General features: G+C 32.7%; 2 protein-coding genes across 2 annotated transcripts; one reads left to right on the top strand and one right to left on the bottom strand.

Moving 5' to 3' along the window:
• The first annotated feature begins 1,209 nt into the window (after positions 1-1,209).
• Positions 1,210-3,677, top strand: LOC131854308 (large ribosomal subunit protein uL2m). The gene is made up of 6 exons (XM_059205409.1): positions 1,210-1,512; positions 1,602-1,714; positions 2,010-2,145; positions 2,444-2,524; positions 2,908-3,039; positions 3,406-3,677. The coding sequence occupies exons 1-6, from the start codon at positions 1,293-1,295 to the stop codon at positions 3,609-3,611; spliced, it is 888 nt and encodes a 295-aa protein (XP_059061392.1). The 5' UTR covers positions 1,210-1,292; the 3' UTR covers positions 3,612-3,677.
• Positions 3,678-4,488: 811 nt separating this feature from the next.
• Positions 4,489-13,523, bottom strand: LOC131853772 (ubiquitin-like modifier-activating enzyme ATG7). Its single transcript, XM_059204812.1, has 11 exons — positions 13,172-13,523; positions 12,131-12,326; positions 11,091-11,543; positions 10,747-10,853; positions 9,555-9,699; positions 8,750-8,908; positions 7,749-7,937; positions 6,831-6,992; positions 6,096-6,211; positions 5,203-5,491; positions 4,489-4,726 (listed from the first exon to the last, which is right to left on the bottom strand). The coding sequence occupies exons 1-11, from the start codon at positions 13,369-13,371 to the stop codon at positions 4,691-4,693; spliced, it is 2,052 nt and encodes a 683-aa protein (XP_059060795.1). The 5' UTR covers positions 13,372-13,523; the 3' UTR covers positions 4,489-4,690.
• Positions 13,524-13,913: the final 390 nt, after the last annotated feature.

The following is a 13,913-nucleotide window of genomic DNA, read 5'->3' as shown; positions in this document are numbered from 1 at the left end:
TTTATTAAATCCAGCAAACGCAGCAGCTTTTAAAAAATTGGATTGTATTCAATATAAGGCACCACGACTTATCACTGGATCAATGAAATCCAGCCTAATAAATTCGTTACAAATAGAGTGTTGTGAACCACCGCTAAAACTGCGAAGACAGTACCTGAGTGATTCATTTTTTTTCCGTAGCTTAGCATTAAAAAAAAATCTCTTAATTTCTAGAGTAAAGGAATTGGCTGAGGTGATAGCCTCTTCGAAGTATTGGACTCATAAAGACCATTGTTTAGTGAAAAGTTTCCAAAAATTTAAAGACATTACATCTCCAACATATCAGACTCAATATCTTCCCCTGTACCAACATAGTTACACTTCGCTATATACTTAATCCCCAAATATCTATAATATATAAAGCTGCATTATCATTACAATTAAATGTTCACTTCGCTTGGATACCAAGCCATCTTGGTATATCTGGTAATAAAAACGCTGATCAACTGGCTAATGATGCTGTTCGCGATGGCGATTTATTCCCATATGTCAATTACTGTAATGACCTAGCTTTGTTGTCAAATTGTATGAGGATTGGAATCGGCTTTGGACAATTGAAACTGAAAAGGGGAAGAATTACAGACTAGTACAAGAAACTAGTCCTTATAAACCTTGGTTTAGTAAATTTAAATTTAATAAAAAAACCACAACAATTATTTGCAGACTTCGATTGGGACATGTATGTACACCAGCAAATCTATACAAATTTAATATTGTTTCTGACCCTACATGTGCTTGTGGAGCGTACGGAGATGTTAATCATGTGTTCTTCTCCTGCCCTCTATATGATCGCTCTGAATTTATTTCCCAACTCCTTCTGATCCGTGTCCCACTTCCTACATCTATTAATTGTTTGTTACATAATAGCGATACCAATGTATATAAAATATTAGCCACATTTATTTTATATAATAATATAAAATTGTAAATATATCCATATATATATAATATATATACATTGTAAACATCATAAACCTGACCAATCCTTTATCCTACAAAATTCCGTTCTATTCCGTATATTTCTGTGTATATTTCCCTAACTTTGATATTGGCTAAATGCGAAGGCAAAGCCAAAGGTGGAGGAGGAGAAGGAAAAAAAAAATATTTTGACATTGACTGTTATGTTTGACAATGACATTTGTGATTTGCGATTTGTTTTTAGGTTATATTATTACTTATTTATTCTACATGAATAGAGCAGAGAAAAATATATTAAGAAAGAAAGATAAAATAAAATTTGAGGGCCATAAAATATGGCATTAAATAGATTATTTGCTAACCTCGTTATAACGCCTACCATAATCAGTAGGCGAGCAATCCATGCGAGTTCATTTAATTTTGCTAGTAAACCGAATGTTGAAAAACCCAAACCTGGATTTGGAAAAAGTTACAGGCGTATTGTTCATTTTACCGATGAGTATACAGTGAAACCTTTAGAAGTAACTAATCTTGCTGGCAGAGATCCCGTTACCGGTTTGTTCATAGTTATAACTAAAATATATATAAATTATTACATTTTTTTATAAAAACATATATATATCAGAATTTGTGCCTCTGTGTAGGTCGGGTGGTTGCAAAAGGTATAGGCGGTGGTATCAAACACAAGTATCATTGGATAGACTGGCTAAGAGATGGCCCAACTGAAGGTCCACCACAAGAAGAAAAGGTTATACAGGTAGGCATTATAATTACACATAGGTTACAATGAATTCTAATGAGTATAAATAGTTAAAGGATAATAATTTAATTGAATAGGAGACTTTTATATTATTATTACACTATATAAAAACAACAAATAAGTAATAAAATGGATAATAAAAACTGTAAAATCTAAACCAAATTAAATTAATAATTTTATCAACATCAATTACTACATATTGAGAAATTTATACAAATAACCAAATTGAAGATATTTAACATATATGTGTAGATTATAAGTTATTTAACATATACTTTTTAATATTTTTTAGGTGATGGAGGATGGTTGTAGAACAGCACATATAGCCTTAGTGGCTGTTGGAGAAAAACTCAAATATATATTAGCAACAGAGAATATGAAAGTGGGGCAAATTTTAAAAACCTCTAGAGAGTTGCCTAGAATACCTGGTAATTTTTTCTCTTCACTATGACTTAACATGAAATAAATGTAGCAAACAGTGAAAGGTTGTGTACATGAAGAATGGGGTGAAAGGGGTATTTTGGGTAATGCACAAATTTTAATATGTGTATATAATACTAATGTATTATAAAAATATTCAGCATTATTATTTAGATACTTTTACTTCATTAACTTAACATTCAATAAAGTAAAAATTGAATGAAATTTGCTTACACAGATAACAATATTCATAGGATGTTTGTTATTGTAGTTAATACGAACAAAGCTTTTCTTCAATTTTTCCAGTACGAGCCAATGAAGGTGATGCTTATATATTGGGTGCATTGCCTACGGGTACAGTGGTCCACTGTATTGAGAAAGAACCAGGTAATTTGTATTGTTATAATCTTGATAACTTATTGTTTTACATATTCATTGCATTGAATAAAATAAATTTGAATAATGAATATTATAGATTTTACTGAGACTTAGTATGAGGTTGTATCCATGAGAACCTCTGTCTCATTTATTTCAACAGCCAAGCAGATTTACTTTGTTTATGTTTCGGCTGAAGAGTTAGGTATGCCAGAGAAATCACAGGATATGGAAGTACTAGACCCCTGGAATGGTAAAGCATGAGGGTAAGTTATGGGGAAATAACATTGTCCTGTTCATTTGTACATTTGTAGGCGACAGTTACCACTTTCCAGAAAGGCCATCACTTGATTGTCACTCCAGTAACATAGATTTCCTATATAATATTATTTTAGGACGAGGAGGGTTATACATCCATGCTGCAGGGACGTCTGGAACAATATTGCGTAAACAAGATGACCGAGTCATTGTCCAGATGCCCTCTAAGAGACAGTTCAGTTTTAGCCAATATTGTATGGCAGTTGTTGGTAAGTGATACTGCAAAATTTTTATTCCTTAAAAAAACTTAGGTACATACCTAATAATTTTTTACCTTGCGAGTATGATGCCTTAATGTTCTTTATAGTAATCGCCTAGTATATAGGATAGTATAAGGTAGTAAATTTACAGGATAGAGGCACGACATCTTGCTCCTCTGGAATGTATACCCGAGCATAAATATTTATATTCATTTGGTTGTTTTGTACCATGTACTATGTATATTCTGTACCTATATATGTCAAAAGAAATATAATTACGTGTTTTTTATCAGTATTTATTATACTTTGTTTTAATTTGTCAATGGATGATGCTGTGGAAATTGTCCTTAGTTATTATTCAATTTTAAATTGTAGGTCGGCTATCAAATGTGGATCACGGTAACACGCCCATAGGATCACCACAGAGGAACCGGTGGCTTGGCAACCGGCCACGGTCTGGGCTATGGAAACGCAAAGACGGCAGGCACGGCAGGAAGATTAAACCCCCGAAACCAGTGAAAGTGATCACCGTCAACAATAAACACCCGCATCCTCCAGTACAAATGACAATGACACCCTGATTGTGAACTACAAAACCATTTTTTATAAAAGGGTTTGTTGTTAATCATACTCTAATTATTAATTAATATAGATTCTATATATTAGTGTTAATGGTTTTTACTTTTGTAATATAAAACCCTGTATGCATGTGTGTGGATAAAGAAATAGCATGTAGGTGATTTCGAGACTGTTCCATGTGGTGGTTATGGAAGCCGAAGAAGTTGATGAATGACCAAAACAATTCCGCAATAACAATGGCAAATTTGTATATTTTTTTGTACACAGGCCTAAGTTTGCCATGTGTTCATTTAATTTGCAGTGTCCAGGGAAGGCCCTATTTATGATGCATATATTGTTTTTACTGAATAGCAAATTTGATATGAGCAATGTGATGAGCCATTCGAACCTGGTGTTCCAATCGAATTTGGTGTTTTCATCACTGGGGAGTCAGAAATATAAAAACAGTTTTTTTGTTGGACAAATTCAAACCCTTACATTTTTGTCCTAATCAGGTAGGAAACCACTAGGCCACAGGATTTCCATGTTTTTCAAATAAAATTAATTAACAATGATGTTACATAAAAATAGGCCCCAAAAATAATCCCCCTTATGAACATGTACCGTCATATTGTTTACCACTCACAGTTGCGTAAAAAATCACCCTGTACATTAGACAAATTGAAAGCAATGAAGTCGAAAGCGTAAGTTCTCAATCATTCAACTTAACGACAATCCAGAAGAGGGTAACGGCTACGTAGATTATAGAATACAGATACGGTCATTTTATAGGTGTAATTATCAGGTAAAGCTGAAGATACAATAATAGTCTATTTAAAACTATTCAGAAATCTTAAAGATAATAGGTTCGCTATTAATGAATTAGCCATAATACACCTATGAAGTCTTTATTTAGATATGATTATATTAATTCATAAATAACATATAAATGCAATATGTTTATAAATAAGTAATATCACAACATATAAAGCCATTTTTTCATGTATATGACCACAATTTTAAAAGCTACAATAATATAAAAAGCTGCAATATTGCAATGGAAGTCAGATAATATATGTGTAGTATTTGGTTATGTTCCATTTTATTCATCATCTTCATTATCAGATAAAGTTAATATCTGAAAAATTAAAATTTGATTAGTAATTATTACTCGTGATTCCATCTGGTTTACTTAAAAGATTCTTATGTCGGTCCTCATGATATAATACATAATTTGATGTGAAAATCGAATTACATTAAAATCCATTTGGTTTAGTCGTGAAAAGGTAACAAATAGACAGATACTTTTTCACTTACAATATTAGTATGAATGAATATTAATAATTCTAAAATGATATTTTACGTTAAACTCAAAACTTATTTATTTGTACAGGACACTTTCAGTCGCTCGTGCATGTTACTATTTTTTTTTTATTTAAATTTTATTGGATTGTACAATAGGCGGGCTTAATGCTACTATCTATAGCCATTCCTACCGTTCCAGTTTGTAACTAATTAGTTGAGATGAACTGGTACATTTTTTTATGTGAATAATATATTAATAAAAGCTTATTGTTTTATATTTAGTGAAACTTACTTCAAAGTGAAACTTACTTCAGTCATTTCCGCAGTCATATGTAACTCCGTTAATCCGGTCACTTCTTCCAAATAGCGCCCACTATTGAATACGTTGAATAAGAATTCAATTCCACCTTGTTTATACTTGCTCACAACTACATCGGAGCAGGCTATGCATTGTTTAAACTTTGCGCATGTTGGCAATACTGTTTGATGTGAATGGAGGAAACCTCTGATAGAATGCGGTACCGGGCCGAGAACACCTTGCGATGATGTATTCGTATCGTTTTCTTGATTCAAGTTGTATACCGCTGGTGCTTCTACTCTGTAAAAAAACAAATATCTTTATGACTGCTATCCCAGATGGTGGCCAAAAGGCATTGTCAACTGTTTACATAGATTTGTCTAATTTATGGATTATGGAATAGTGCACCCTTATGTTTTAACGGGGCACCAATGAAGTATGATATGATGAGGACGATTTGACTTCAGCAAGCCCATTATTGTGAATGCACTAGAAATTAGTGATAATAATGTTTTTCGAGGAGAACCGTATGGGGGTGAATATAGATGTGTAATAGAACAATAAAACCATTAGTCCCCTTTCGTGCACTAAGAATCTTCCCCATTCTTTTATAGAATGGGGAGGATTCTTAGTGCATGCTTATATTTCGCTCTGCATGTTTAAATCCATTAATTGGGTGTTTTTTTTACCAGTGTTTCCATCTCCAGAAAGTCACATACTTTTTTGTTTTGGTCACACAGAAAATCGCCAACTTTCTGTCTAAATTAGATTAATGAATAAATTCAGCAATTTTTCTACAATAACAAGATATATGAAAATTCAACCAGAAATGCTTACAATTGTCAAGTATAAAGAGGTTTATAAAGGACAGATGTATAAAAACTAATTAATATTTACGACTTACTTCTGAGGGTGCTGAAGCAATCCAACTAACATTTCTACAGCAAGCGCCCCTGCTATGGCCGCCACGCCCGGCCGAGTTACGGTGCATTGTTGGTCAAGTGTACGATCTTTAAGGGACTGAAAATGTAAAACATATTTAAGTTAATTTGTTGAAAGAGGGATTCATATCAAGTTAAAAATAAGTATGAAAATAGATGGATACAATGCAAGGGAACAAACGAAAATGATGGACGAATCGATTTGTATTGTGACAAGCAATGTATCAAAATTAAGCCTATCCATCTTCGCAACAAAATATTTTCAAGTGGATGGATGGGTATTTTTGACGGCCTCAGTGGTCTAACAGTTTATAGCACATCGCCTTACTTCCGATGGTCGTGGGTTCGATTCTTGGCACAGCACAAACATTTGTATTCATGAGTATGATTGTTTGTATATGTCTGGGTATTTTCTATGTATAATAAGTATGTATTTATGAAAAAAAGAAACTATGTAACATGTATCTAGTACCCATAACACAAGCTTTAGCTAGCTTAACTTGGGTCTATATGGCGCTGTGTAAATTGTCCTGAGATCATCTATTTTTACTCCTAAAGAAAGTCCGTGTAACAGCTAGTGGTTTATTAGTAGAAACACAGAAACATGTCATGATACCGAGTTAATCAAGCTATGACTGAAGTACAGTGTTTTCTTCTTGGGCAAAAAAACTATATATTATTACTTGTTAGTTACTTACATTCCCTGGCGCGGTGACGTCGTTACAAAAATAGCATCCTAGTTGTCCTCCTGCAATATGAGTGGTGTTCATGGATGAAGTGCCCTCTGATGGCGCCACACCGCCTACACCATGCCTCATTACCAAGTAACTGTCGAAACCCAACGCTGCATTGATTACTGTCTGCGGAAATAAGTTTGAATATTAATATTGCATTCGTTTAATTAACAAACAAAAGATTTGTGTAGAAACAGACATTCATTCAACTCTTACAAAATCGTTATTATAATTTTAAAGTTCTCATACCCACCGGATGACAATTGTTAACGTCCGAGAAATTTAGGAAGTAAACCTAATAAAATTAAAATGGTGATGGTAGTCCAACTATTCTAATAAAATAGAAATAATATTCTTTTTAAATAAACTTAATATAAGCACTTTTGGAACAGAGACTCATCACAAGAAGTATGAGCAAGAAACCTGCGTGTTGCTCATATTGTTATATTACTATTGTTTCGCTACTCAACTAATTTAGTTGATTTTATATCAGTGTATAAGTAGCCAAATTAGAATTACTATTAATGCTAAGTGGGTTTGAAGTGTAAGTGACGAAATACACTTAAATATCAATCAAATCACGATCATAAACTCTTGTCACATTTCCTTCCGCTTGATAATAATGTTCATAACATCGGAATAACGCATAAGTTTCAAGACTGTCACATGATAACGTGATTATCCGTAGTACTGTTCATATATTTAGGTGACGTTCAGTGTTTACCATCAAGTGGGCCGTCAGCTTGTTTGCCATTTCAGTAAAATAAAAAAAAATCACAACTCTACACAACGCTGTCTAGCAAACATATCTAGGCAACATTATGTATGTATATGTTTTTTTTATATTATTTCATAAGAGAATAATAACTTATAATTACTGACCTTTCCATAATATGTTGCCAAGAGTGTAGGCAACCATCGCGCTTCCCTCGTATCCAATAACAAAAATATCACATCGTGATCTACAATTTCTTCACCAATAATGTTGATGTCCGATATAGTTTCAGCCTTAAGAGATTCTCCGATTGGATGACCAGGCATCGGTACATGAAGTGCTACACCCTTGGTGGTCTGCAACACTTCAAGTTATTAATTTTCTCATAGAATTACAACGACTCGTAGGCTGCTTGTGGTCTAATGTGCATAATTTTGCTTAATTAAATATTATACCTGTATTTAAATAATCACATTTTATAAGATAAAAAAGTAAAAAATTCTATATGTATCGGTTAAGTCGTTTTCAAGTTATGTAAGGGAAATAGATATCACTTAGCATTAACTTTTCTTAATTTTTTGCAGTCCAGTGATCCATCAAATATTAAGCACAATTTCAACGGCCCCTTACTAAAAAAAACTACATAATATTATAAATGTATGTTTTAATAACTATGCTGCTTTTTAGCAATTTATTTAATAACATTAAAGTTACTGTACTCTTTTGTAATCTCAAATCGGATTCCAATTGTAATACCTTTCTGAATATGCTTTTGATGTATAGGAGAGTAGAGAAAGCCTTTTCGAAGAGGTATAGGCCATGGTAAGTAAGCCTGGTGATTAGGAAATTGGCTGGCATATATTTATTCAATATCCTTACACATGTTCGCGTGTCCGCTGATCACAAGTTAAGAAACACTGCTATATCTAGATGACTTGCTGACGCGCGCAACTTCGTCTGCATCACAATTACTTGACATTTATTTCGTTAATTTATATGATATCTTTTAAACTATAGACTTTATATTATTTTGATGTATAAGCTACATTACGGTGAACTTTCATCATAATTCGTTCAGTAATTTTTGTGTGAAAGAGTTACGTACAAACTTTCGGGTTTACAATATTAGTAAGATATTAAAGTGACACTGTAAGTGTGTAATATTTACCACAGTAGGTAGTATATGTTTCAGACTATCAGCAGCCGCCTCGGCTTTCATACGTCCTCCATGTAAACAGTCCTGATAGTTAAAAAGTACTTGACGCGTTGGATTTGAAAATGACACTTTTCCGTTATCAATGAATGTTATATGACGAAATCCCCAAGCCTGGGAAAATTATGAATTATTAATATATATTAGTAATAATACACTATGTTTATGACTTTACATCTACAGCTACTGTATAATACCATGTTGAGGCAATGAAACCGTTATTCAATAGCATTAATTATATTAACCTAGGACTATTCACGCTGCACCGTTTGGTCCCAAGCAAGTGGAGCTTGTCTTATGGGTACTAGATAATGGATATATACACTTAGATATATTTTTTTGTAAATACTAGATAACACCCAGACCAATACAAACACTCATACTCTTGACTGCAAATGATTGTATCGTCCGATGTATCGAACTCGGGACCGTCGAAAGTAAAGCAGTGTGCTACACCCCTAGACCACGGTAGTCAAAGCATTATTGAGGATGTCTTTAAAACTATTTAAAATCTTCTTGATTACGTTTATGAGACGAAACGAGAGGCACAAGTTTCCAAATAAAGTAGGAATTATCAAAATCGGTTCACGTAGAAAAGTTATGTCGTAAGAAGGCGTACGTAGCCATCTTATTGAAATTTGGCGTAAATATTATTTATTTTATTATTATTCATCAAGATATACATAACCTATCTTTATGTTTCCTCTCAAAACAGCAGACGATATCGCGTTAAACATCTAGTATATATTCACAGACTTACCAAGAGATCACGAGCCACATGGCACCCGAGAGTACCAGCTCCAAACAATAAACATGTAGTGTTCTTCATCACCTCCACGTCTATATCAGGTACCAACCGCCACTTCATCAGTTTAATGTTCAGATCTGAGGATGCATCTGCTAAACTAAAGAAAAAAAAATACAAATATTAAATAAAAGTGAATAATATAAGAATTTTAAGATATAAATAATCCATAACGTTATCTCATTTGTTACCTTTAGTAGAATAAATTAGTAGTGCAGTAGAATATACAGTAGAACAAATTCTTGATGATTCTTTAAAGCTTAAGAAATAATTCAAAACAGAAAAAAAAGGATTTGGATGTTCTTATTTCTTGTTGAAAGTTTTTTTTACTGCGTAGGTGGCAAACGGTTATCGTAGTTTATAGACGACTGAAACACCAAAGGTGTCACGTGCGCGTTGCCGAAAGACGTAAGAAACCTTAATATGCTCTTATTGAAAAACCCAGGCTGTAGTCTCTCGACAAAACTTCCGTAAATAGTTCATTCCACAATCTAATGTACGCAGAAGGAAGTTTCTCTGAAACCGCACTGTCCGGGACTGTAATGTTACATTAAGGTATTTCAGTTTTATCCACTCGATCCATTTAGTTAGGTTTATGTTGTTAACTTCCTACTTCAGTCCTGACAATCTCGGTGATCTAACGGTTTAGCAAACCGCATTACGCCTGAGGGTCACAGGTTCGATTCCTCGGATGATGCAAATTTATATTCATGAATATGATTGCTTGACTGAAATAATAAATGTATTTATATCAGTTGTTTTGCACCCGTAACAAGAGCTCTGCTTAGCTTGGGGCTAGATGGCGCTGTGTAAATAGTCCAGAGTAATTATTATTCCAAAGGGGCAAAATTACGACATACTGAGCTGAGGTTTGGACCGCTAGTCGTGTCCTCAGACTTAAATTTTCGGTCAGACAGATAGCCATCAGCAGTTGCATAAAGTCCTTTCGCGAATTTGGAATGCCTTCTGCCGTCACTCTAATTTTTATCCATTGAAACAGTAAAGCTGCAACCAGATGCAGCTAAAAAAATGCACTCAATCTAGCTTTTATCCCTTTTATCCATTGAAGCTGTAAAGCGCAGCTGCATTCGGCAGTATATAAAGTAGTAGCCATTAATACTAACTATGAAAATATTGCAATACTCACATCACTGGGTCCATAGAAGCTGCCATGTTGGCTAGCTTGGGACCAAAATTTCCTTTATCATTTCTCTCCCATCCAACCCAACCAGCGCTTTCTGCTGACTGCACATCCTGAAACATTTGATATTTCTAATCTTTCAATATCTTGGTGTCATGTCACCTGTAATGTCCACTGCCATAAAGTGTCCTCTGGAAACCATTGTAGTTAAATCCATCTGAATAAGCTATTATATATAAAGGTAAGCTAACTGATCTAACAGTGAAAGAAAAAGAACAAAATAAAGAGAGAAACATTTTAGGTAAAAGCATTGTACATTTTTCTTAATAAAAATAAAAACAAATATTTACCTGTGGAATATAAATAGAGTAAATAAGACTTTTTCCTATTTCAAAGTTAGCATTGCATCTAAAGCCAATGACTTGAATATTTTTTCCCAAAAGACTTGGAAAGTGATCAATCAAAGCTGCCATGAAGAGTCTCAAAGGCCATCCTGGATTATTGGTGTTACTTGAATCAGCAAATGCAAAATAAAAATGTGGTGAACATACTAAGTCAATGCTTAAATCACTTGATTTTATAATTTTTGACAATGGAAGAACCGTCAAATTTTCATCTTTTTTGAAAACTATAAAGAATGATCTTTGGCTTGGTTTTAAGGCTTGGTAGCCTTCAACTAGTAATTCAAGGTAATCAATGTGGAATTGAGTTGATATTAATCTTGGCTTTTCAGTTAAAACCACAGTAGGTTGACTTGGAGTGGGGAATGCAAACCAATAGTAGTAATGGTATTTCTTGAGATCCTGCAAAAGTAAAGTATTTGAAATAATTGTTAAACATAGTAGTAAAAATAATAATATATGTCTATTATGCTATAAAACTCTTGTTTGATTATCTCTAACATATTTATTCATTAGACACTTTTAGTTATTAGATTTCAACAATTTTATTTAATACCTAATGTGATTACTCTATCTGATGAATATTTCTGTTGATCCCTACAATATTTTTATTATTATAAAGATATAAAGAAACCCTATGGTTCTTGTCACCCTATCCCCAAATATCCATTCAGCATTCAAAATGGCGCCGCAAATAGATCGAAAATAAATGTGATTACAATTAAAGTAGTCACTCATTAATATGCACATAGACATTTTAGCAGTGTTCAGTAAAATTATAAATGAAAAATGAATAAATGGATGGCCTGCATCCATTTCTTTTTTCGAATAAGAAAAAAATAATACATATATTTAAAATATAAATAATATTACTATTTAGTTAGTTTTTGTACAATTTTAACAAAATAATATAAATTTCAAAATATATAACTCCATTGAAAAGTAGTAGAATAGGAGTATTACAGAATGATAAAGTCTTTAGAACTTACAGCAAATGAAATCAGAAGAAAGTTCAATAAAGAATTAGGATTTTCAATCCATGTCTTCTTCTGTATATTTGTCCATATATTTTTACCAACTGTATTCAGTAATGCAGCCTTATCAATATTCTTGAAATCTTCTACAGTGTTTTTATTCATTATAATTCCAGTTACATCTTCATAATACTTTTCAGTTTGTGGAGAGCTAAAAATAATTCCATAGGGATAATAAATTATACCAGATATGTTTCTTATACCTATATAATAGGGTTATAGTATTAGATAGAATAAACATAATAATAAAAATGGAATTTTATCTCCCTATTGTTTTCTCAAATTTTTAAAATTAAATAAATGCAAATATTACATTATATGCATATTTGCCTTTAATAAGAACTGTTTAAATAATTTGACACTACCAAAACATAATATTTCTTTATTATTGTAACACATATAACTAAGAAAAACTGCTGAGAATGCAGAAAATTTAGTTAAGACACAGTACACTTACATGAGGCTGATAGTACACAAAATGTTATAGCAAGATCTTGCATAAGATATCTTCTAAATAATACTCAACTAGAGGTAGGTTATAAGTAGTTGTCTATTTGTGTATCTCTATGTCAGCTATTTTTGCAGCCAAACATCTTACTTTATAAGGTGTGTTTCATTTGTAGGGAGTTTGTAGGCTGTGTTTTATTTGTAGGGAGCAGAGTATAGTGAAATCATAGGACAAGAGGTCATCTTGACATCTTAGTCCTCTGGAATGGCAATGCATCAGTGGTAACATGAGTGTCACATGATAATTATGTTTGTGGTACTGTTCACATATCTAAGCAATGTTTACCACTTACTATAGGACTGTCAGTTTATTTGCCATACTAATTACATCAAAAAATACTGCAACAACTACAAAGAAATCGTTTTTCTTTGGTTATGAATCTGAATCTAATTGTTATAATAATTAAGTAATTAACAAATAATAAAAGTATGAATATTTCTACATCAAGTACATGACAAAGGGAACTCATTTTAAAGTGTTTTACAAACCTGTTGAACGATGTCCCATCCACTTCAAAAACGGCGGCCAAATCCTCTCTGTATGTGTAGCGACCGTAAATAGTCTTGGTGCTATCACATAATTTGTCAACATCCAGTTTTATTTCTGTGAGGGTATGCCAAAACGATGGGTGCACAAACGACATAAATGGTACATACTGTATAATATCATTTTCACTTTCAGAAGTCATCACTTATATTAGTAATAATATATTGTTTTAGACAAAGTTAATTAATAACTAATCTTCTTAAACCTGAAATAGTACTAGGCTCAGACGACTCAGTATTTATTTTCACACAGACCGATCGATTATTCAAATATGAAATAATCGGAATGACATGCCATTTTTGACACAAGATTTTGTCATAGGGTTGTAATAATATCGATTCGATTTGATGGTACCCTACCGATGGTAAATAACTTAACAGACGATATTTTCATATAAGTGATTGAAAAAAAAAGAACTAACGGTGATCTAAATAACATGTTTTTTTGTACTTTCTTGTACTACCTTTTTAGTTTATAAGTATAAAGTTTGGTACTGCCATATCATTATACAACGATCTTAAATTATTCAATTATTCTGCTAAAATGTTACATACGCGCTTTGTATTCGAAACAATACTAAAACACAGAGAAAAATGACATTTAAAACGACATCAATTGATAGATACTAAGCAAGTAATCACTCATCAGTCTTTACTACAAATATTACTGATTAGACTATCGATA

Source organism: Achroia grisella, unplaced genomic scaffold (genome assembly GCF_030625045.1).
Source record: "Achroia grisella isolate CSIRO2021 unplaced genomic scaffold, CSIRO_AGI_Agris_v1 utg1186, whole genome shotgun sequence".
Classification (NCBI taxonomy): domain Eukaryota; kingdom Metazoa; phylum Arthropoda; class Insecta; order Lepidoptera; family Pyralidae; genus Achroia; species Achroia grisella.
This window is presented reverse-complemented; position numbering and strand designations above follow the sequence as displayed.